General features: G+C 40.5%; 1 protein-coding gene and 1 long non-coding RNA gene across 2 annotated transcripts; one reads left to right on the top strand and one right to left on the bottom strand.

Moving 5' to 3' along the window:
* Positions 1–1,395: 1,395 nt before the first annotated feature.
* LOC146377284 (uncharacterized) lies at positions 1,396–6,243 on the bottom strand. The gene is made up of 2 exons (XR_014801658.1): positions 5,116–6,243; positions 1,396–4,031 (listed from the first exon to the last, which is right to left on the bottom strand). It is a non-coding gene; the product is annotated as an uncharacterized LOC146377284 (long non-coding RNA).
* An 11,504-nt stretch (positions 6,244–17,747) lies between these two features.
* sox4b (SRY-box transcription factor 4b) lies at positions 17,748–22,646 on the top strand. The gene has a single exon (XM_084943782.1). The coding sequence runs from the start codon at positions 18,571–18,573 to the stop codon at positions 19,813–19,815; it is 1,245 nt and encodes a 414-aa protein (XP_084799908.1). The 5' UTR covers positions 17,748–18,570; the 3' UTR covers positions 19,816–22,646.
* The last annotated feature ends 3,715 nt before the right edge of the window (positions 22,647–26,361 follow it).

Consider the following 26,361-nt stretch of genomic DNA (forward strand, 5'->3'; position numbering starts at 1 on the left):
TCCCATGAAATCAGCTCCCATTTTTTAAATCAGACTAAGCTTTCCTTTTTGATGAAGCTTATTGTTAAAGCTGGATCAGGTGACCCTGTGATGGTGCAGGGTTATAATTATTATATAGGCTCATACGGCTACGCGATTTATGTGGTGCTCTAAGTATTTCATCTCCACTCACAGTTTTTCACGTCACAGGTGTTTATATACCGCTCCAGCATGTCATTAAATTTTTGTTTCCTCCCTCTCTTAGTCTGTGTAATCCTATCTCCCTAGGCTCTCTTTTTCTCTTCTCTCTTCCCTCACCCCAGCTGGTCACGGTAGATGGGTACCCCTTCCTGAGCCTGCATTTGACTGATGTTTCATCCTGTTTAAAGAGAGTTATCCCTTATCACCATTGCAAAGTACTTGCTCATGGGAAGTTGCTTGATTATTTGGGGTTTTCTTAGGAGTCCTTTAGGTCTTTATCTCGCAGTATAAAAGCCTTTAAGTTAGCTAAATAAATAAGCCTGAATTCAGCTGAACTGAACTTTTGTTGCTATGTGGTGTTGTTAAAAAGCTGCCCAAGTTACTTAAAAGATTAACTAATAATACAAATATGTGACTATAATGTACAAAACAGTGTGCCTTCAAATTGTTAGTCTGACCTTAATATTGTGTTTCCTTGTAATCTTTGTCTTTAAAGATAAAATGTTTAAGCATAGCAGAATCCATTTTTATGCAACAGATCTATCTGCAGGATTTTTGCTTACAAATGCAAAAGAAAGGGAACAGTTATATCAGATTAACTGAACACAGTGGACAGATGTGTTTCACACAGTCGGCATTGTGTACACTAAACTTAAACTATGAGGTGTGTGTGTGCTAGATTTTTCCATTCGAGTTCAAAAGCATTATCTCTTTATCTGTTTATTCAACACAGGCTGAGTCACAGTGTTGAGTCAGTGGTTTAAAGCAGGTTTGACCTGCTACATGAAACCTGCCTCACATCATCTGGAGGAGCGAGACGGCTGCAAAAACAATAACAAAGAGCACTTTGTATCAGCAGACTACCAAAGTGACACATTTCATTATGCATGGTGGAGAGAATCTCCAGTAAACACTTTGATGTTTTTCTAAAATGTCAAAACACAATTAACATACAATCCAATTCAGTGTTAGCAGCATACTGCTTTGTGTTATGTGTTACAAGTTTTGTTTGGATTAGCAGCAAAAACAAGAAAAGTAGGAATAAATTAATGAATGAAAATGTGTGAAGAAGATCAGATTCAGTGAAAGAAGTGCGACGCTTTCAGTTATAACAGAGGAGCTCTACACACATCACAAATCTTGTCCTTACTTTGGAAGTGATTTTATTTTCTGTATTTCTGTCATCATGTGCAGAAGCAGAAAGATGTCACAAAATCAGCGTTTTGAAAAATAATTTTAATCACATTTTTCACAAATAGCTGCCTTGTACAGTTCTTTTGAAATATACTTACAGAAAACTTAGTGGACAACCACTTACCTGTTACCTGATCATTTAGTGTTTGCCTTGCTGGATTTACTGGCTGTTAACCAAAGATGACCAGCTGTATTAAAATATAAATGACATAACAGCATCAAAGTGATTCGCTTGCCATTATTTGTGGAAGTCAGTAAGAAAGGAGGAAATTAGATGAATCATTTGAAAGAAAGGCCTTTTGCTTAGCTTAATGCATCAGACAGACTTCAGAGCCGATAGTCAAAACTGACTACATCACACTCCATCACAACAGTATATGTTAACTTTCCTCCTTTCACACATCAGATATAACTACAAGTCAGCAGGAGAAAGGTGAACAATTTGTTCTTCATTCAAATAGTTAAAGGATACTTCCTGTTATTTAGTCTTTATTGCCTTGTTGTCTTATTGAGGCCTAACATTTCATATAATAATTAGAACAGTCTGCTCTAATGCATCTGAGCAGGAAGAGTTAATGAAAAGGGAACAGTGCTGTCTTGGAAGCAGATGACTGAGACAAAAAAAAGAATATAATGAGGAATAATATAGCACTTTTTCCGCCTACTGAGGACAGAACTGTATTAGACACAGTGAGGAAGCTTAATGTGAAGGACGTGACTTATAAGAGGCAAAAACATTTTTTCCTTGATTAATGTAATGCTATGCGGTCAGTTCACCGGTTGATCCATGAGCATTACTGTGCCAACGTTACCTCCTGGTGTGCCGGTTATTTCCATTAATTCAGACTCAATGTGACATTAGAAATAAACCACAAGGAGGATGAGTGTCATGGCACTGATGAGAGAGTTAAGACTACAAGCCTGGGTTTTTCAAAATTCTCATTACCATTTGTATTAAAGAAATAAAAACGTTAAATGATATTTAGAATGAATGCGGTTTTTTTTTAGTATTTAGTGTCTAATGGTCTATTGAAACAGAAATGTGGCATATGTTGAACATAGTTGTTGCTAAAAAGTCTTACATCACCATGGATGTGGATTATTTTCCAGCACATCTACCTCTTAGATACAAACACAAAGCAACACTAAAGAGAAACATAGCACACATTCATTTAGAAACCAGATTCAGCAACACTACAACACATTTACTTGTTAAATGCCTCTATTATTAGGAATATATTCATATATCTGTATTTATATTAGCTAAAATTACTATGTTTAAAAAATAAACTGTATTTGAGTTACAAAAAAAATCACTATACTATTTGAAGCACATTTAAAGCAAAACCTGCCGAGAACCAAGACTCCTCACTGACATCAAATAGATGGCGGTTACATAAAGGACCATGGAGCAGAGTGCATTTGCTTCCTGGCATGAAGTCCTTCATAAAATCTCCAATTCTGCAGCACTTTTATGACTGTTACTGACAGCGAGCATTGTCCACCATGTACTTGGCTAATAATAGACAATACCATGTTGAAGTAGTGCCAGCCATGAAGGCTTTTTTCATCTCCCTTGGGATTTTAGAGACATTTACAAACCAGGTTTCAATAGGAAACAAGATAAAAGTGAGAAGAACAGAGGAAAAAATATAAGTACATTTAGTAGTAGGCAATTTTGACAGAGACAGAAAACACCCTTGCCGACAGATGTGATTTACTCTAAGTGGCTTAAAGCAAGAGATGTGCTGTGTAGTTGCCATTTACAAATAATGGACCTGTCATATATGATGTGGGAAGACGAGGGTATAGAAAATGGGGGATGCTACTGATTCTTTGTGTGAATGTTTATGGAAAGGTCAACCTTATTATACTGATATACAGAGAGAGCACAGTAGCAAAAACAAGCTTGTCAAACAAGGCAAGTATCTGTCAGGGTTACAAGGCAAGCAGAAGCCTTGTTAGTGATTATTTAAGCTGCCAGAGTGCTCCAATGAGGGGAAATAACACTCTATTTATAAATTCACATGTCTCAGGGCAAAGTGTGTTCTGTCCTGGACTCGTGTACAGAGAGAGGGCAAGAATGAATGCTAACAAACACAATCGTAAATGCTTCTCTAAGATGTTTCCATTGTTTTTTTGTTACTTACAGTAGATGTGAACTAGAAATCCTACTAATAAAATTAGCAACGTTTGTTTTATGACTGTAGGTATAAGTAAATAATTCAGTGATGTTGGAATTTGTTGTGTGAGCAAAACCAAAAGAGATCAGAAAGAGCCGGCTGTACTTGTGCGTTCATGCAGCTCGCATCACGAATGCAATGTACGTGGCATTTGTTTAAAATGTGTTGGAAACCATAAAATTAATATAAACCAAAAATGTCTGAGCAGTGCATAAAAAGCTCTTACAGTCTGATGGAAGAAGTGCTCCCCACCACCTTTTTCTTTAAAGAGTTAAAGGAAATATAGGATTCTGATCAAGTCTATTCAAGAAGGTGAAAGCAGTGTAATTCTCTTTCATGAATAAATCATTTTCTCCCCCTTTCCAGCCTCGATTTTCCTTGACAGATGCCTGTGTGTCCTCTTCCATTACCCATGTCATTTCCTCTCCTTCAAGTGCAATTCCTGCTCTTGTCCTTAACACTGATCCCTGAGGACTGACATGCAAGGGGAGGGAAGTGATGGGGGGGTCACGAGGAAAATTGGTATAAACTATAAAAAGGTTGCAGTGGGAATGATCAATGCTGTGTGCATTAAAAAAAAAAACCAGACTTAAAGACAAAAGAGCACGTAAGATAATTAAAACATCTCTTTGTTAAAAGTAATAATCATTATGAAAAAGAAAAAAAACTTGCAGAATGACACAATATAAAACCAATGCTGCCAGATGGACAAATGCTCAACCAGCCAGGCAGTCACACTTGAATATCGCACCTTACCAACTGTACAGTCAGCTACACAAAAGCTGTGAGAACCAGCTTGGAGGCCATCAGCTTTCAGACAGGCAGCTTTCTATTCATGAGGCAATCAAATAGATATAAAACCGAGCTCATGAGTCAGGCTCACACACAGATAGATATAACTGCTGCTGCTACTTTTATGCTTCCTCTCTACTGACACTAGATAAAAGAAGCTAGATAACATAATCCAGTATGAAAAAGTGTTGCGGTTAGAGTTAGCCATACATGATACATGCTGGGGAGGAGAGAAAAGAAGAGAGAGGTAAATATATAGGGGAGGGGTTATGGGGTGGTTGAACGTAGGGGAATGAAGTTTAAAGAGTGCTGAGAAAAATTGGAGTGGGTGGTTAATGTGGAGTAAGAAGGGTGCAATAGAAGATAAAGAGTCAAAATCTGTGGAAAAATATGGAGAACATAAGCAAAACCAAGACGACGTCCCGGGGTGACTTTTCTGTTTCTCAGCTGTTTGTGTGCCAGAGACTTGGGTTACACCACAGTCAGCTCCATTCCCCCCAGACACCCCACACAATGGATGATTAATGGTAAAAGATGAAAGTAAAGCAGCAACATAGCAGGAAGAAAATAACATTGGATATGGGGAGAGGAAGGGTGTGAAAGGTGTAAAATGAGTGGATGGGGGAAAAAAAAGACAAAATGTAGGAGAGACAGCGCTGAGGATCGGCTTTCTCTCTCCTCTGCCACGGCTAATTTCTGATTGTGTTTGTTTCTGTATCTCATCTTCTGCTTTTCATCTTTTATTCATGCGGTTTCATCCCCCTACCTTGTTTTTCTTCACACATTTCTCTCTGTCTCTCTCTTTCTCTCTCCCTCTCCCTCTGTCTTTAACTCCAGACTGTTAAATGTAGGTCACTCTGTCTGGAAGCTCCCCTCTCCTTTCTCCCTCTCTCTCCCTTGCCAGTCATTCAGCCCATCGTTTCCTGCCTCTTCTTCTCCTCCACTGGGGATGCAATTTGTCTGGGCTGGGAGCCGGTTGCCGGATAGCTTGCTCGCCTGGCTGGATACCACTGTACTGGATATGATTTATATTGCGTATGGAGAGTGCAGGAGCTGCACGATTATAAGGCCCGGCCGCATCTATATCCTGGAATTAGCGGAGACATTTCCAGTGCTTTTTCCCTAGCAACGTGCAGGTGGAGATTGAGCATAGCCAGAGCCCAAGCTGCTGCAAGACTGTTTTTTAAAAGAGGGCAGGAAAAAACCTTTGGCATTGCCCCTGCCTTCTTAATCTCGTCCAAAAAAGAAAAAGACCCTTGGAACGTTGCGTGTTCGTTCGCTTCCAAAATCCACCACATAGGTCCAAATTTCGTTTTCTTTCCTCTCACTTTTTGTGTCTCGTTATTGGCAGGCAGGTTGAGTTGTGCATATTCCTTTTGTCAGGATGATGCTCCGAGCCTCTTTGAAACAACTTTCAGCACAAGGCAAGAAAACAGAGATTTTTGAAAGGTATTTCTGGATTTTACAGCAGCTCTCCATCAAGAAGCGCAAAAATATCGTAGTTATGTCAAGGCTTTGGTTGCTCCTCTTCTCTCCCCTTCCAAAAAATCTGGGAGTGGAGTGGTGAGTGTGTGTGTCTGCTTCCCCTGCTTGCCGCAGTGCAGTGCGACTGGCTTGGAGAAGTGAGGGAGGCAAAACGCAGACTGTTGCTAACTCTGTGGTGGCAGACTGGCAAAAAGAGTGGTTGAATTGTGTGGAGCTGGATGGCTGCAGTTTTAGTAGCACAAAAATCAGCTGAGGCTGTCAATCAGCCATCACTCACTGTCAAGCACAGTCAAAACAAACAGTCTCGTGCATTAGTGGGAGCGTGAGTGGGTGTGTAAGTGGGTGTGAGCACAACAGTCATCACCTCAGAGACCATGCAGACAGACACCCTAAAATTCATATAGACAAAGACACCTCACGCACAGACATGCAGACACACACACACACACACACACATGGCTGCACATAAATACAGACAGCACTTATCCTGACTAGCAAGGTTTTTGCTCTGCCTCTATATTTAGTTTAGTCTCCTGTAGTTTAGATACCTTAATGTAGTTTGCAACTGCCCAAAGATACAGATACGTATCTTTCTCTGTCTTATTGGGTTGAGAAGATCAGGCATTCATACAAAGCTTATCATAATTAACTAAAATTAGACTAAAACTAGGTTTGAAACAACCGATTACCTGGAAGAAAAAGAAAAAATGAGAAAAGGGTACTTATGAAACGACCTAAATTCTAAAATAAAAGTACAGATGAAAGGTCTTCAGTTTTAGTCTTTGTCATTGAATTGAAATTCAGCAACCCCAAAATAATCAGGCTTTGGTACATGTATCTTTAAATCTTAAAATGCCAGTGCTCTGTAAGAGTATTTGAAATGCACACAGGTCAGAGGAGGACCTGACTTACCACCTCTTTCACCTCTCCTCGGGTGTCTTCAAAGCTTTTTTCAGAGCTTTCCTTCAGACATTCACATTTTTTCCCACTCCTTCTTACTTGTTTTTTCCCTTCTTCTCTTCTTCACATGAGCAGGGCCAAGGTCTTCAGATGCACCTTTGTGCAAGGCTCCCTTTTTGTTCCACTGACCTGGCTGATCCCAGTCTCCCTTTCCTCCACTGCTAAAAGCTAGCTCACCTGCTTTTGCCACTGGTTTTCCAGGTCCTTCAGCAGGGTGGCCCGCTCCATGCCTCAAGTGCTTTAAGATTTTTTTCAAATGCTACTTTCATCTCGCCCTTGTCCTTCCTCCAGGCAGCACTGCCTGTTTAATTTTAAAAGAGTTTGTCCTGAGGGGAGGTAATCTTCTTTTCTCCTCATGCTTACCTTCATATCTGCTTTCTGTTTTGTGACCTAATCTTTCAAAGCAAAATTTAGCCTGCTGTTCTCTTCCTTGGGATATTAAGGAAATACAACAGGATACAATTTCTTCTATTTTCTTTCTGACTTTAATGCATTCCTCTATCAAACAGTTCTGTTTTCAAGGTCTGGTTAATTATATTATAGCACATATGTCTCCAAAGAATACATATGGACATCTACAGCTACTCAGTTATTTAAAAACAGATTGCTATGGAATGAATGTACCTACAGTCAGTGGAGAGTCATCTACATGTATGTCTGGTGCATTTTTGCTTGATAATGCAGTGATATCTAAGAGAATGTGAGTTGTAAATATACTGTTTGTGCAGTGCAATTAAATATAGTAATCTAAATGTTTTTCTAAGAGCTGAACAGCTGGTGGTTATTGAATTTCTGTTGTCAGCTGACTAAGACTCAGTTCACTAGCACATGGCTTTCAGCATCCAGACTGAGATAAGAAACATGGAGGATGTGATTTTTTAAAGCCTTCAACCTTTGAAACAAGTCTTGTACAGTTCATGTTTGTTTTAAATGAGAGTTTGCATTCTTGAAAAAAAAAAAAAAATTTGAAGGCAGAGCCAACTGCTTTTTCCCTTTGTTTCCAATTCACACAATGCTTGTTTTGTGTCATCACTGCAACACACAGCGAGTGTAAAATAGCCACTTACCAGAGATTACATTTAACCTCTGTCTGGTTTGTTTAAACCAGCGTGTGTTTAATCCAACCAATATTACACTAATTTAAATGCCTAATCAATGATAATCCACGAATATATTGAAAAGCAAAGTAGACATGCATAAGAGGAATATCCAGTGTCAAAATGTTCTGATTCCTGCACAGAGCAAAATGGTCCTTGAGGAAGAAAAGAGAAAAACACTGTTATAGAGGGCCTAAATACAGCAGTGTGATATTGCAGAAACAAAGATATGTCATTCACCTGATGAAAATGTAAACACAAGTGACAACCCTTTTAAAACCTCTCTCTGACTTAATCTGACACTGTGGCTCTTGCTGCCCTTTTTTTTTTTACCCCTTTCCCCTCTCACCCCTCCCAACCTCTCCCCCATCCCTCTGTGACATGCACATACACATTGTCAGCCACATCCATCCATCCCATGCCTGCTAGGTGTGAAGAGGGAGATGGCAGTCGGTAATTGGTGAGAAAGCACTTTATCACTTTGCTGGAGAATAGATTACATCCAATGTGTTTCTAATATGATTGAACATAGAGAATAGAAATCATATCCCCTCTTGTCACAGAAAACCCAAGGCAAACTCCTAAAGTGAAAAACAAAATGCAGTACTACATTGCCCTGATATTTGTAATAAAATGCACTCTGATTTCACAAAACTGCTCATGATGGATGCTGGAAAGAACTAAGGTTGTTCTGTTTTTTCTAAAAGGACCACAACATACAAAAAAGTGGAATGTAATTAAAGCCAATAAAGAAACCCAACAAAAAAACCACTTACACACATTGTACTACATCTTGCTGAGAGCAAATTGTACCTTCTTGCTAATTGAAGTCTTTAAAGCTGAGACACATTTACATCATGTACTCATGTCTGCACAATCAAACAGCATTTTTACAGGGCTCTCAATAGGTCTGCCCATGATATGGACAAACTATTATCTATATTTCTCCAAATGCACTGTATGAAGGTCTAAACTTGGGAATAAACCAACACAGATCTTTCATTTTACATCTGTTTGTGTTCCATCCTCTACCCTGAAAACATACCACAAGTCACTGACTTCCCACTGACAAAGCATATTGTTAAAGACGTGAAGCAGAGAACCATTTCTTGTATGCTTCGCAAATGTGCTACTTGTCCTATATATACATAGACCTGGTGCCATTTTATGTAAAGTGGAGCGCTGGTGTAAAAGACTGCTTCTAATTTCTCCAAAACTTAAAACCTTATTGAGATGCTCGTTTGTTTCTTCCTTCTTTTCTTTCCTCAATTCTCTTTTCCTTTGACCCTGATATTGACTGACTGCACCATCACTGAAAGAGCAGAGCTTAACTTTCCTTATGTCAAAACTGTGTAACTGTGCATGTGTGTTTGCCATCCATTCTCCAAAGAAGATCGTTAATCTCAGGAGATGTGAACCACACAAATACGCTGCTGTCTCATCACCTGAGGTTCACTCCAGGGAGCCTTCCATGTGTGTCATCCAGGCACTTTGCCTGGGGCAGGTTAGGAGGTGTCTCTGGAGAGGTATGCCCCACACTGACACAAACGCACACGTGCGCACACAAAAACGTTGGAGGTGACAAGGTGACGCTATGTCTCTGTGATACCTGGTCTCTGTCAAAGCTCAGTGACAACTGGTCACCTCTGACTTGACACGACTGCTCGCACACACGTTGATGTGTAAATGAACTTGGGCATATGCACACAGAGATGCGCATGATATAAGCTACTCTATCACACCAAACAATGATATTTTGAAAGTGCAGCATTTTGCACATGAATGTCAGATGTCAATCATCATATTTAGTTTAATACACATGCATTAATAGTAATCTTTCTTTGTCTGCACCCAGAGCTCTTTATACCCTGCTACACTCTGTGTTGGATGACAGAGAATCCAAATGGAAAGCGACACTATCTGTGTTCTTTTGGACCATCTATACTGTTGGCATGTTAAACTGTATACATCACTATGCTCTCTAGGCACAACTGTTTATTTAGATGGAAACTGATATTATATCTAATTTGGGTCTAAAGCTGACAGTGTGGCTATCCCACAAGCACATTTTGTGGCTAGAGTAAAGGCTTCCTCTTTAACTGGACTGTTTGCACACTGCACAATGGACAAAACCACTGAGGCTGACACAAACTCTTTGAATATATAGCAGCACCCTGTATCTCACAGAAAATAATCAAATGCCTTATAACGATGCACAAAAACAAAATATTTATACGTATATATATATTTTCTCACACACCATGATTAGTTCAAGGCGCATATACCTACTCTGTGTGTCTGTGTGTGTGTTTGCATTTCACTTAACCATTGCCTTGGTAGTTAAGCCCTGCCTGTGTTTGCGCTTCCTAGAGAAACAACCTTGAAATGCGACAGATGTTCAAATTCACCTTTCTGAACTTCACAAATCAAAGCAAGACCACTAATAATAAGCTCCTGTCAGTTTAGAAAAGGGGAGATTGTGGGGGTTAAAACAAAAAAAACAAAAACGTATATATGCACAAACATACACGCTCCCAATCACACACCGCCAATCATTAACAGCTAAACTAGGGGTCATACTTTGCAGCTGCTCTTTCTGGATAAGATAAGACTTTGCTGCTGTGAAAGAGACACTGTTGTGTGTTCTTTTGTGTGGATTTATGTCTGCATCTTTGTCTCTATCTGCGCTTGAAAACACCTGTTCAAACAAAGCTTTAGAAATATTACTGAATAAATACATTTTATATATACAGTAACCAGCCATCTGTCTGTTATAAGGTTGTAAAGGACTCTGTTGGGGTCATTGACTTCAATGACTTGAATATAATAAATCAAAGAACTTTATTGTCTCTATTGTAGTTTAGTAATACATGCTGTGGGTCCTACTGCCATGTAGATCCATGTGCTTTCAAGAGGTTGAAAGTTTTCCTGAATTTCTGTAATTCTTTGGATGCCACCCATGCCCAGATCATCAAGTTACAGACCCCTGGGCACAAATGTTTGGTGGACCCTAGTCAACTTCTTTTAGTGGTCACCAGTGTTGGGTAAGTTACTTTAAAAAAGTAATTAATTACTAATTACTAATTACTTAGTCAATATTGTATTTAAAATACTTATCTAATTACTGTGTCAGAAAAGTAACTTAATTACTAAATAAGTAATTTAACTAAATACCCTATAAACCTTGATTGGACAAACAATAGAAATTAAACTCTTTAAATAATAAATAAATTTTTTTAAAGACGGAGACTCTACAGTACGCAGCGGTAGCGTTTCTTCCACAATGTAGCCTGCAGTCATTTTTTTAAGCTCACCTTCAGATGCTTTCTGTGCTGCTGAAGTAAAATCAAGTTTTGCCTGCTTAGCAGGAGTTGCCGCGGTGTTATCCATGGATGATGAACAAGGATCACTCAGAAGTGTTCGTCTATGCTCTCGTGTCAGGCGCTTCAGTAGATTACTCGCGCTATTAACAGCAGCCGATAGTTTTTTCTCCCCAGGACATAGCTTACATATTACTGTAATGTTCTTGTCTGCTTGTTTCAGAAAAGTGAAGAGACGGGAATATGTCCATTTCAAAAAACAGCCAATCGCTTCAGCCGAGTCCAACATCTTCCGCTTTAGAATACGACTATGCAGCAAACTGGCGTGAAATGACGTGCAGCTGCACTACAGCGATGTTAAAGCGGCAGAGTTTACTTCTACGTTTAGAAGACAAATTATTGAAATTAAATAATGATATTCAGCAAGTTTAATTATTTTACAATGTAACGCAAGTACATTGTAAGTAACTGTAATTAAAATACCTAAAAATGAACAGTAATTAGTTACTCTACTTTTTCAGTGGAAAAGTAATTTAATTACAGTAACGCATTACTTAGTAACACATTACACCCAACACTGGTGGTCACACTGTTTTTCTTTCTTCAGTAATCAGACATATCATACAGGAATGTTGACATCCATGTACACAGAGTAGTTTGAAATGAAGGGCACTGTGCCTTACTGAAAAAATGAAAAGTAACCATCACAATACAACTTCACAACAACCTCTAAAAACTTCCAGGCCATGCACTGGGATTCTCCTTTAGAAACATGAACAGGTAGGAACAGAGGCTTCACTGCTCATCACTGCTTTTGTTACCTGTTGAAGTTCAGGACCCAGCCTGCTGGGCTGGGGTCAGCATTCACTTTTAACATCACTCTCGGTTCTTGGCTAGCTTAGCGTTAGCATGCTATCTGTGCAGGTGCTTGCAGAGAGCTAAATTTGTGTGAGCAGTGTAAAGTAGTTGTTTTGTCCCTGGATGCAGTTTGCACTTTGCCATCATGTTTTTGTCCTTTTGTGCAATAAAAATAAAAGTAATGTCCATATCTACACTGCGGACTGCACAGCTGCTTTCTTCTTCCAGCACACAAACCGAAATCAGTTGATTGTAGCGCAGTGCAAGTGGAACTGATATACTTGATTGATAGGCAAGCAGGTTAACATTTCCAAGAAACTGAACTACTGGGAACCCATCCCTACTTCTCATCACTGCCTTTGTTACCTGTTGAAGATCTGGCTCTGGCTGCTGAGCTGGTCAGTATACAATCAGCTTTAACATCATTCTGGGTTCTTTGTTAGCTTTGTGTTTGCATGCAGTCAGTCTAGATGCTTGCAGACAGCCAAAGTTGTGTTAGTAGTATAATGCTGTTGTTTCTGTCCTGGATGCAGTTTGCATTAAACCATCGCACTCGTTTTCATTTCATGAAGATATGGCATGCAGATAACTGAAAACACAAGTAATGACATAATTGTAAATGAAGTTGCGGTTGAGAGTGGTATTTACTCTTGCAATTAATATGAAATCATTATATTTAGCAACTTAACACATCACATTACTAAAAAATGTAGAGTGACTACTAACATGTTACTTTGGAACATTTTACACCCACCACTTAGGTATCACTTTTTTTCTTTTTTCTTCTATCATGCCCTTTTCAGTCCTTTTGGAAGTGCTGAAATACTCTTCCAAAGCTAGCTGACTTTGGGAGAGACAACTAGCCTCAGCAATATATGGAAGAAAGGGGCAGGTTGTACATGGGCCCTGTGACATGTGCCCAGAATGCCCATTGGATAAACCCAGATGCCACAGTCCACAAGGTGAAGCAGAGGGGAAAAATCCAAGGCCATTCCAATATTGGGGTTATATCACTATCCATTAGTTTTTGTTGTGTTCAGCTCTCTACAGAGTATAACATAAAACAGTGTTATTCTTGTTGTGCTCAAAAGAATAACACAAAATCCTTGAAAAAAATATTTCAGCCTTGCCGCCGGCCCAGGCCCTTCCTATATAATGGTCTTCTCATTTCACTGATTACATCCTTTTACAGCTACTTAAGGAGGCAGGTATGTGGTCCATCTGCAGACTCTAATTCAAGTGGCATGCATTGTCAGAGTGTAATTATAAACATCCGATCCACTGGTTATCTTGATTAACTCTTGCGCAACCAACATCAGGCAAAGTAACCATGCAGATTGCTGTGTGGATGTGCACATTAAAGTGATGAGCTTCTGTTTAGTATTCCACGCTCTCTGCTAGTTTGTGGAGTGAAAATAATTAGGAGTGTTAGAGATAGTGACATGCCTGAGATGCATAGGAACACAGAGTTCATTCATTTCCATGAAAAATTGTGGAACAATTAAAACCTTTCACAGTTTTTTACATCGCTGACACCCTCCAGACATCCATTACCACCACTCGCCTCACTACATGCTTAATACTGCAGTTGTGGCTATTTCTTTTGGAAGATTGCAATAAAGGTCAACCATGGCTGGGATGAACAAAAAAAATGTGGTAGTGGGAAAAGCATAACTGTTAATTTAATTGTGTTTGTTAATGCTGGTGATTATGTTTCCCAGCTTCACTCTACAGCCCATCATATTTTCATAAGTGATTTCATCATTAAACTTTGTATTTTCCTATTTGCCATTCTGGGATTTCCATTACTTATATCTCACTTATATCTGTACTCTTCTGTTTTTTTAATTATTTATCATGAACATTCACGTATTTAATTATTAAAAGGCCAGTATTTTTTAATAGATCAACTACTGTTATGATTCAAAGTTCAAGCAGAGTAAAGTATCCCATATGGAAAAGATATATATAAATCTTATAAAGTTTGTATCTGTCTTGTGTGAAACTTGTATGAAAAGCATACAAGAGTGAAAACGGATATAAGATCCCTTGAAAAATTATATAAATGAAACCTGTATGTTTTGGATACTTACTAAAACAATATATGAAAGTAATGATATAGTTTTTATATAAGTTTTTACTATTTCTTTTCCATATGGGATAAGCAGGGTTTGTGACAGCCGGGCAGTATAACACCTTCATCAATATTTAAGTATGGGAAGATTTAAGTTTTCATGATACCGACTGAATGCACCCCGAGTGGGTGGCTGACCATATGGTGTCAGTGTTCTGAATAACAGATGACCTCAGATCAGATTTATCTTCGGGAGGGAGATGGGGCGAGAAAGGAAAGAGAGACGGGGTTCTTTGGCAACAGTGTTCACCTAACATTCATGCCAATAAAACAAAGTGGGCTTGAGAGTAGAGAGAGGGAGGCAGAAAGCAGAGAAGGAGCACTGAATGACAGATGGGTAAGAAGAGAGAGTGCACACAGAAAGAAGAAAGAAGAAGGAGAGTTAAAGAGTTTAAGACATAGGCCAGAGCTTTTGCTGCTCTGTAGCCTGTATAAAGACAGAAATACCAAGTTCCTGACGCAATCTAAGACCCAAGCAAAATTCAGTTTGTACTTCAGTGAAAACCTGACATTTCTATAAGTCTTATTTAAGTAGCAGGATATTCAGAAGCTTTGAATTCCACCTTTTTTTCTTTCATACTTTTCAGCCTTATGTTTACGTTTATTTTTACCATCTTACCCATTGGTTAAAGTAACATTTCAAGTCGTATTATATTTTAAGTGTAATGTAACACAGGATGTAATGTGTGCTAATGTATTTTCTTACACGTTTTTATGCTTAACTTCATTTAATTTTGGTCATTCTATTTGGTTCAAGTAAATTTGGATCTGGGAGGGGCAGGGAGAGAGAGCGAGAGAGAGAAAAGAGAGAGAGGGCGAGAAAAGTTAGTGAAGTGAAAAATGGAGGGAGGAGTTGAGTGAGAGAGAGAGAAAGTGTGTGAGAAGGAAAGAGTGAGGACAGACAAAGGAAGTTGGGGGCTTGGGGTGTGTGCAAAAAGAACACCTGTTGAGATTGGGGTTGGCACGCGACCCACTCCGACTCGCGTGGCAGCTGCACCTTAGTGTAACAATGGCAGTAAAAGAGAGAGACGGAGAAAGCGAGAGGAAAGTTTGAATGCACTACTTATCCTTTTAGGTCGTGCGAACCTCTGTTTGTGTGTGTGTGTGTGTGTGTGTGTGTGTGTGTGTGTGTGTGTGTGTGTGTGTGTGTGTGTGTGTTGTGTGTGTGTGTGTGTGTGTGTGTGTGTGTGTGGCATGCTAATGTTTACAGAGAAGGTAAAGGGGGGGGGGGGGGCAGAGTGAAAGAAAGACAGATAAGTGTGCCAAGAAATTGACGTGTATTCAAGTTAACTGTGAAACCAAAACTAGGTGAAAGGTTGCATTTATGTTTTAGAATAGAATAGAATAGAATAGAATAGAATAGAATAGAATAGAATAGAATAGACAACACCTGCTCAAGGTACTGAATGAGGTGTTAGATTTAAAAGCTTACCAGCTGTCCCTCCAGGTGCACAGAGCTCCCAAGAGTTTGTTGGAAGAGAGGAAAATGTATGAAGAAGATATACTACCCTTGAAATTGTTGTCTGTAATTATTATTACTACTGAATTTGTACCAGCCTCAACAGACTCAAGCTGAAATGTGTGTGTTTTTAGCTTTAAACTTGTACAGTAAATGGTAATTCCTGGGCTAAAGCACAGCGACTTCTATAGAAAAGACTGAAACTGCATCGTGTTGTCCCACATTTCCATATTAAAAGACGCATTATGGCAAAGTGTGAGTTTACGAGTTAACATTCTTATATCCATTGCAGTTCTGCTCCATGAACACACAAATTGGAGCCCAATTACCCACTGCTTTACTTGGATGCACTGCAGATACGAGGCCATATTGAATATAATTGTATCCAGTGAAATGCATCCAGTAACTCTGGCGACTGTACTTTCATACTAATTTCCCTGTGGCGGTCTAAGTCACCTCTGACTCCACTTTCATTAAGACACTGAACATCTGATCAACTCTCCTGGTCTCTCTCTGTTACACAGACACTTGGCACTATTTTTTAAAAATTATTATTTAGATTGATTTTTTTAATGTGAAGAAACAGGCATGCTCCCCTGGAAGCCAGAATCATTAAAGTGGTGACTGATTTCAATCTTTTTTTTAACACCACCATATTGCTTCCATTTCCAGTTAATTCCACAGCCTGTTCTACCTCAGTGCAGTCTGTTATACCTTATTCCAACATACCCGCAGATACACGTTCACTCTGCACAACAGTATCGCTTGGATGCCTCCCTGTCGCACAGAGACATTATGTAATTCACCCCTGGTAACTGTATTCAATGCTGGGGTTGATCTCTTTTTACTCTCCCTAAATTTTCTGCAGCACAGACCGAGACAGGGTCCTCTCCGGCTATGCGACGCCATCTAGCGTCACTCCTAACTCCGCATTGTAGTTTAAAGCCTTCCTACGTCCTACTCTCATTCGTCTCTTTTCATTTATGTGACTCATTACATTTAAAGTAGATTAAACCACAAATTGTCATACTGGGTGAACTGGATGCCCCGAGAAAAGAGCCTAGTACGTGCTGTGATTGCTTTAGGATGATAATATGTCCACAAGCAAAATAGTTTTTTTCCTTCTTACCCAGATACTTTTTGCACACCTTTATTAGGTGCATGTGTTAAGATTCAGGAAAACAAGATGAAATGATGCTGTCTGTTGGCTTTCTGTTTTTGTACACACGTTTCATCTGATTGTGGTTGAAACTGGGCACACTCTTACCTTGCGCTGTGCCGTGCGTTTCTCTCTCACCGGTGCTTTTTGTGTTACGAAAAACTGCACTGAGTGTCAGTTTTGAGTTGTGTGTGCGTGTGTGCGTGTGTGCGCGAACGAGAGAGAGAGAGAGAGAACAAGCGCTCTCGCAGGCGGTTAATGCGCACACACATCGCACACACAGCCTACTTCTTCTTTTTTTTTTTCTCCCTCCTCGCTTCTCTCTTTCTAGTGCGCTGGAGAGGGTTCGTTCGATATGTGTTATGTGACAAAAGACCGCCCAACCCCGCCTCGGAGAGAGAGAGGAGTGAAAGCAAAGCAAAGCATATATACAGCTTGGCTGTCTTGGAGTCTTTACTCACACCAGCCAAACTATCATGTCAGTCTGCTCGCACGGTGACCACCTGTAGGCAAACTACCACCAATTAAACTAATTATCGCATGTTTCAGTCAGTCGTTAGAATGATAATCAGTTTAAATGAGTGATCCCATTATAATATAGCCTGCAGTATACGCCAGATAACCTTAGAGTGTGTTATCTTTAGCATTGCAAGCACACGGCAATGGACGACTGTATCAGCTGGCTTTATTATAGGTGCGCAGCATGCACAATATCCTCACTGTCTGTGTGAGGATAGTGGAAGAAAAGGAGGCTGGTTAAAATAGAGCGCGTGGCTTTTGTGCCGTCTCGGGCGCGCTGGTACAAATTGCACTGTGTTTAAACGGCCATATGGTGAAGTATACTTAGCTTTCCTATAGCAAGGCTACATGTTAATGATATACACATGGGCTGGTGGTGAGAGTCGGCTGGAGGGGAGGGGGGTGTTCATAACATAAGCCAATGTCTCTTTAAAAAAATGAAGTTTCTTGTTGTATTCTGGAATGAGGTCAGACACGAGGCTCCTCATTGCACGCGCTGATTATTATTAGATTCCATTTTTGGCCAATTGGCGCCGAGGTGGGCGTCATTCTGGCGCGGAGGCAGGCTAGCGACAGGATTTCATTGGTGGATTTTTATCGCCGTTGTATTACGGGAAGGAATAAATGCAAGTAAGGGGGCCGGGCCGTGAGGGCTGCTTGAAACGCGACTGTAGTTGATGGGAGGCGGACAGTGTAACTCGCTCTAGCTGCTTTTTTCTCCCTTACACAGCATGCATGGCTTTTGTTTCTGATGCAGAGAAAATCACTTACCCTACACACTGTACTTGGGAGCCCTTTGTAAGTACCCGAGCGCACAGTGTGGCACCCGGTCTGCGCTCTGCAGCTGCATAGACTGTGCTCAGTGGCCCCCACGGCTAAACTGGTTTTTATAACAGAAGGGGAGACTGAGAGACTGATTACAGGGTACACAGTGGAGACTGGGCTACCATCCGTGCTGTTTTAAACGCCAACAGAAGCTGGAAATTAAACTTTTTTTTTTCTTTTTACGCATCTAGCCCACTGAGGCTACTCTGGACTGAAGTGTTGCCGAGTTTACTGCGCATCTCAGGAGTGAATTATTTCTTGCACTGGCTTTTACTCGGCTCAAACTGTGAAGAGGAGGAGAGAAAAGAGCTGAGTTTGCTTTAATAGTGAATCAGAGGAGCAAGGAGAGAGGGAGAGAAAGAGCAAGCACACCGCTCTCCCCCTCTGTCTGCACAGCTGGGCAGCATGGTGCAGAAAATGAGCCACACAGAGAGCACCACCGAGGCGCTGTCCTTCTTCGCCGGGGACTCGAGCTCCGACTCCGGGGCGTGCATGGACCTTGAAACGGCCGCTTCGCCTCTCTCCCCGGGCTCCACCGCTTCTTCGACCGCCGGCGACAAGTTGGGAGACAACCCGGCGTGGTGTAAAACTCCCAGCGGTCACATCAAGAGACCCATGAACGCGTTCATGGTGTGGTCCCAGATAGAGAGGAGAAAAATCATGGAGCAGTCCCCGGACATGCACAACGCCGAGATCTCAAAGAGGCTGGGGAAGCGATGGAAACTGCTCAGAGACAGCGACAAGATCCCCTTCATCAGAGAGGCGGAGCGGCTCAGGCTGAAGCACATGGCGGACTATCCCGACTACAAGTACCGGCCAAGAAAGAAGGTAAAATCGAGCGCATCCAAGCCCGCAGGAGAGAAGGGGGAAAAGCTCAACTGTAGCTCCAACAACACCAGCACTAAGACGTCCTCCTCTTCGAGGAAGAACGGATCCAAATCACCCAGCAGCAGCAGCAAACCCCACAAATCACTTTTCGGGAGCAGCAGCAATAGCACCAAAGCATCAGTGTTTGCCTCTGAGCACCCAGCAGAGCACCACCACAACTCTCTCTACAAGTCCAAGTCCGTCTCCTCCTCAGTAGCCAAGCAGATACCTGATGGCAAGAAACCCCGACGAGTATACGTGTTGGGGAGCAGCGGGGCTAGCTTGAGCGTGAGCCCGGCGTCTTCCGTCGTGGTCCCGGCCAGCCCGACGCTCAGCAGCTCGGCGGACTCCACCGACCCGCTCAGCCTGTACGAGGACGCGGCCAGCGGCAGAGAGGAGGGTGCCGACTCCCCCGGCAGCAGCGGCAGCTTGGGCGGCTCTTCGGAGCGCCACGGTGGGCACACGTACAGCAGTCGGCGGGCTTCCTCGCCTACCCCCTCCGGCTCTCACTCCTCCGCCTCGTCGCACTCCTCCTCGTCCTCCTCGGAGGACGAAGAGTTCGAGGACGACTTGCTCGACATCAACCCGAGCCCCAGCTTTGATAGCATGTCGCTGGGGAGCTTTGGCTCCTCGGTGCTGGACAGGGACTGGGATTTGAACTTTGAGTCCGGCTCCGGAGGGTCCCACTTCGAATTCCCCGACTACTGCACACCCGAAGTCAGCGAGATGATCTCCGGGGATTGGCTAGAGTCTACCATCTCCAACCTGGTGTTCACGTACTGAGAAAGGCAAGAAACGACAGGTAACATCCTGAAAGCAAATTAATAATAATAACGAGAAGAAGAATGAGACCACAAACAGAAACGGGGACATACGTGGGCGCAATAGTTTGTGTTATAGGTTTAACTGCATCAGACTATTAAAGCCCCCTGAAACTACCCCCCAGTCCTTTCTCGCCCCCCAAAATAGGCAAGAGGCTGCGTATCCTTGGAGAGCTAAACTTTAAAGCAAATAAATGCCTTTTCTAGGCTACTTTTCTTTGGATGCGTCGACTGTGGGACTTAATACCAACACGACAGTGAAGGGGGTGAAGAAGAAGAGGAAGTAGTACTGGAGACTGAAAACGCTCAGTCGTGGACTGTTTTGAACTGAACAACTTTACTGTGATTGATTTGCACGTCGTTCACTTAATCAATGTTGTTGACGATTTAGCAAAAGAAAGAAAGGAAAAAAAAAAGAGACATTTTGCAACTTTTTACCAATCGCCAGGTGAACTTCACCACTAAAAAGGTACAGAAATGGGACTGCCGTGCGACATTTTTTGTTGTTGTGGTGTGTCACTAAAGAGGGATTTAAAAAAAAAAAAAAAAGGAAAAAAAAGTGAAACCAAGGTGGGTTGGAGTTTTTTAAATTTTTTTTCTAAGTCGACTATTTTCTCAAAAAGCAAAAGGAAAAAAACACGTTAAGCATGATAGCCTACTTTGTTCCTATCTTGTGCTGAGATTTTCTGTGAGACTGTCGAGCAGTTTAAAAACTAGTATTAGGGTTATTTAAATGGATAGGTGGCGCTCGCTTCGGTTCTTCTCTTTAAAAGAAAGAAAGGAAAAAAAACGGACATTGAAATAATCACCAGCTGTTGTAATTTTTCAGACTTCAGGATTCAAACGCAACTTCAAATCTGTGCTGAACTTTATACACATGTTCTCTATGATTCAGGACCAAAATTCTTTTAATGTTTTCAAGATTTTAACTATAGAGAAATCCTCACCGATTTCTCTCTCTTCTTTTTCCCTTTTCTCCTCCATCCTTTGAGCTTTGTTTTGTACATGTATTCAGATGCCATTTTATATGGGATGTTGTATTTATATACTGGGCCAAGCATTTTTGACTTGATCATTTTTTAATTTCTTGTATACATGATCTAGTCCTGTATTATTATTATTATTATTATTATTATTATTTTCTTACACGATTGTTTGTCAGTATGTCTGTGTCTGTCACATTTCCTTCTCAGGCGAAGGGCTAGAGTTTAAAAAACACAACTTTTGATTTCTTTTTTTATATTTAAATGTACACACTTTTGGACACTTAAAAAGAGAGGAAACAGTTTGATTATTTTCTCAGTGTATTTTTGTACAAATCTATATAGAAAGTGGGGGAGTCAACAATCGGTGTGTGTAGCCTACTAATACAGCTGTATTGGATTTTCTAATTTTTAATACCACCGGCAGGCTGCTTTTCATGCTGCCTTCAAGTGCTTACAGTAAGCTCGTGTGCTCTAAGGTTTTGTTGCCTGTCCAAACGTTTTCCCCCCATTTTTTTTTCTTTCCTTTTTCTTTCTTTTCTTTCGCAAAAACAGGCAACAAAACAGACCTTTTAACCGCGGTGCCAATTGTTTTTGATTTTAGAAATCAAAGGCACCAAACTACATTTACCTACTGACGAAATGAAGGAGCCCTCGTGGCTCAGGTGTGTAATTCATGTTTTACTTCAGTAAACAGGCAAACTTTGCGTGTCTTTTACCAGCATATGCTCTTAAGACTTCTCTGATATCCAGTCCCTAAATATTTCAATATCCTGTATTGACCGTAGCCTGCAGGCATGACATGCTTAACTTCTAAGGATTTAATTGCGATCTGCCCGACAGCACTTGAAAGCAGCATCAGCCTTTGTATCAGCCTACCTTCAACGTTTACAGTGCCAGACTGCAGGCTCCTTAAAGACACAGGAACGCATTGTTTCTGCAGGCTATTCCTGTGGGCCATGTGGGTTTAAGAGCATCACTATCTTGAGCAGCCACTTTGCTTTTGCATTTCCTGTCAAATATCTTGCCTGTGACAACAACAAGGAGATTGTAGCTTTAAATTTGACTTATTTCTTGATGTTTTCATTAACTGATGTCACATTTGCCAATCAACCACTGGATTGAAATAGCACTAGCGTTGCAGCAAGTAAACAACAAGGATGATAACATCAAGCGTATTCAAATTTCAGACTTGAGTTCTGCAAACACCTACTTGTACTGCGTTTCTCATTGTATTTGAATATATAATCTTTTCTACTTGTGGGCTAACTATTAGCTAATAATTGTTTTAGTATCTTTATGGCATGGTGAATAGCATTTGTATTTCAGATTCAGGTTATTAGCTGTTGTGTTTTTCAGAAAAAAATGGAAAAAAATGAGGAAAAGCGATGAAACGTGAACTCGGTCTTTGTATATTTGACTGTATCATAAAGCAAAAAGATTGTGTGTTTATGTACGTTGTTGCTATCGAGGACAGGCACTGTCTAGAGCTGCCATCTTTTACACATCATTACCTACATTCGAGGTGGTCAGTTCAGACTGTTTTTTTTATATATAAATATGAAAGCATTTTTAAATATATTAACTTTATTTTTCATCCATCCTGTGCAATATGATGTGTAGAATTATCATTTATTGTCTCTAATCATGCCATAAACAAAAGTACCCACCCTCTTTTTGAGTCTCAGAGAAAAGGGGCGGGGACTCATGCCAGCTAAATTGTATTCATTCACTGCCTGTCAGATTGTTGATACAAACTTGTGTACAGAACTTTTTCAAGGAAGGAAATAAATATCAGCTGGAACTGAAACTCAACAGCTTTTTTCTTTATTCATGAGTGTTGTTTTTAATCTCTTTCAATGCCATGAATACTCAAGACATGATACATTTGTGTTATTATGTTCCAAGTTCATCTCCTAACAGTAGTTGTCCAAACTGTGTTTAACTATTACATTATATGTTAAGTGTTTTCTATAAGAGGATGAAGGTTTTTACTCACCACTTCAGCTGCTTTTAACTGGCTCTTCTATTCTTTTATTCTTTTCTCCCCAAGTTAATCAAGCCATGGTTTACTTGGGGAGAAATGGACAACCGAAAGAAAATGTTTCCAATGCGGGCTGAAAATAACTTAAGTGCTCAAAATAACTTATAAAAACAGTCTTGAGTAATGAGCATTAACTGCTTTTGGGGAAATCCACTCCAGCGGTGTGGCAACACGCTCCCCCACCAAAAAAACTACTATTTACATAATTTTAAGAGGCAAGCAAAAATGGTTGTGAGGTCTGCAGTGTGAAAGAAAAGTGGTTTAGCGAAGAATTATTCAAATATTGTGTTGTAAACTTTCTCAGCTACTGTGACAATTGCACATTAAGTCAGTTTATATTATCCATGTCTGCACAACGCAGGGACTTTTATTTAAGTTTCCTCTTAATGCGGTGTAAATGCCTCATTCATATAGGAAACTTTCTGAAAACTGTCACAGCTCAAAAAAGCACACACACTTTAAATTCTAGTCACCACAAAATGGGATGGTTTGGTTTGGAAAGAGTTTTGTAGCAGGTGTTAGCATCCCTAGAGTCACTATCCACTTTATTCCGTAAATAAAGCTTAAAAGGCGATGCTCTTAACCCCTTTGTGACATAAGTTTGATGCTGGAGTTAAGTGGTATGGAAGCTTTACGTTAGGATTCAAGTCTACATCAGATATTCAAATGTGTAGATTTGTTTATTTTAATTTTTTGTATAAATAACATGACCTTTTTCTGTATTTACTGTTTTTATTATATTTGCACATCACCAAGAAACCGCATGAAAGCTGCATTCATCTGTTCAAGCACACATGTAGAATTGATTTATGCCTCTAGAGTTTAAAATTCTAATGCATTATGCACAACTTAAAACCACGCTGCTACTGGGTCAAAGCAGAAAATAGTTTAGCGTCACTCGTATCGAACAGAATACACAAGTCGTATTCCCAGCAGCGCTAAATCATGACGATTAACAGTGACCTCAGAGTATCTTTTGGTGTTGCTACAATGTTACTTCTGGAGTTCACGTGAATTTTTTTAGTAATAAAAAAACAGAACAGATAACATTGAATGGACAGAATGCTCTTTATCCCTGAATATTTAATAAAACAACCTGGTAACCGGAAAACTGTTAGAAAGATGATGCAAGAATACAACCTGAAAAGGAAAACATGAATTGCCTGCTGCACCCCTCCTTTATTTCCCCCTCAAACCTCCCCTGGATAATACATTAAAGAGAACACACCCAAGCCAAGAACTGATCATGAAAAGCGATCCCACACCATTGCAACTGACCAAAATATGCCTCAAGCAGTTAGGGCAGGTTTGCCTAAGCACCTTATTTCTTCTAATTAATAGCACACTGCTTATTTGCGTCATTAATCAAAGACACACACATACTGAGACCACCTTAAGTGACTGAATGAAGGCGGCTCATTACTGAATACATAATTATCTTCATCCAAGATATGTCTATTCTATTCTATTCTATTCTATTCTATTCTATTCTATTCTATTCCAGCCTGTTGTGCCATTACGCTGGAATTCAGACTTGATTCAGTCATGATTTCCCTTCCCCCTCTCCCAGACAGACCCTTATTGTGGGGGAAGGGCTGTTTTAGCAGCAGTCAGCCAAGGGCCCTCCAGCGTAGCTGACAAGCATGTCTGTCTACAGTATGCGGATGTGTCTGTATGTGTGCATGTGTGTGTGCGGGCATGTGCATCATACTACATGACATGGGTATTTTTTGATAACAAGGCAAGAGACTGTATACTTAGCTCAAATATTAATGGTTTAATTTATTATTATCATTGTTATTATTATTATTAATTGTTGCTATTTCTCTTCTGTCAGCTACTTTAACACAACAGACGATGCAGCTCAAAGCACACAGCGACTGGTTTTATTGCATAACAGTTTATTTTATTAAATTGCTGTAAGTGTTCCATGGTTATTAGTGTAACTGGTTTTGTGAAACTGTTATGTATGGTAAAAACACCAGCATGTTTAGGAGTTATCAGTTATTTTTATTGTCGTAATTAGATGCATCTTGATGCCCTTTTTCACTGTCTGACTGTCTGTTTATTTTAAATAAACGAGGAGTAGGTGTATAAAAAAAAATCTGCATTGATTGTGGAAATAAAGTGAGCGTGTACAAGTGCATAAATCCATAGTGGATATCATGATACGACTGCTAACTATCTCCTTAATGAAATGCAGATATATGCATTTTATAGCAGCTTAATTAGTCGTGTTTTAAAACTAACCTTACACTGCAAATAAACAGTTATTTCAGCTGGCAGTTTTAGCACCCACTGCATACTTCCTATCTTAATGTCCCCATGATTGTGAAGCAATAATATCTGTACTGTTTGGTATAATCTTGCAAATTTCTTAAGATTTCCAGCACTTCTGTGTGTCTGTGTGTGTGTTAAGCTCCTCTAAGCTGTATGTAGCCTGTTCAGTGTGCAGTCTCATGCCTGGCTCAGCTGACTCCTCAGTGGGAGATGTGCAGGCAGCAGTCAGGGCAGAGCAGAGTGGAGCAGAACAGGCTGATTGCTGGAGTCAGTGGCCCAGTAAAACCACAGCAGGGGGGGATAAGAGCTCTGCCGGAGGGGGCAGAGAGAGGTATGACTGTATCTCTGTCTGTCTGTCTGTGTGTATATAATATATCCATCCTGAGCTAAACCCAAGGGGGTAGTAGATGGTGTTGTTGTGGTGATGGTGGTATGACTATTTATCTGCTTTCTGTGATTTACACCCCCCCCCCCCCCCCCAATTATTTCTATGTGCAAATACCATTTGTTATAGTTGCTGTTAATACACAGATTTCCGTGAGGAGTAGCTCCTTCCTTTTATTATTTATTTGTATTTGTATGGCATATAAATGAAGGACACAGTAGTGGTGTTGTCGGCTATCTTTAGTTTTTAAGTTTCTACCTAACTGGCTGTGTCTAGATGTTCCCAAAATGCATTCACTCACACACACACACTTGTGGAAACCGGTGTACACAAAGAATGCTGCGCACAAAAGCAGTATTGACTAGTACGCTGCTTTTTCAGGACCCAGGTCAGGTCCAATAGGCAGAGCCACAGAGGCTTTTTCTTCTGCCTGTGAACAGCAGTGTGGTTAATCACTGTCACTGCATGTATTTGCATTTGCATGTTTCCTGTTGTCCTGCGTGCTCCTTTCTTAGGAAACGTTACAGCTGGGACAAAGAGCTGCACATAACTGGGAGAAGGGAGACGTGATTATAACTTCTTCCCTGCCCCTGCTCATCTCCCTCTTCCCCCTCCTTCCAACACACCCATATGTAATACTACCCTCACCGACTGCAGTACCAAAAGCAGCTTTCCTAATGAAAAAAAGCCTGAAACTCTGAAACTCCTTTAATTTTTTTTTTTATTTCTCACAACATCTATACAGATTTACATTTCCTATTGGAAGGAGTTATACAACAAAGAGTAACTGATGTTAAGGTAGTGGTTAAGTAAAAT

The sequence above is a fragment of the Perissodus microlepis genome, chromosome 11, assembly GCF_051167445.1.
Source record: "Perissodus microlepis isolate ML-2025 ecotype Zambia chromosome 11, ASM5116744v1, whole genome shotgun sequence".
Taxonomy (NCBI): Eukaryota; Metazoa; Chordata; class Actinopteri; order Cichliformes; family Cichlidae; genus Perissodus; species Perissodus microlepis.

Coding starts and splice junctions, on each gene's coding strand:
- sox4b (XM_084943782.1), top strand. CDS start 18,571: ATGGTGCAGAAAATGAGCCACACAGAGAGCACCACCGAGGCGCTGTCC.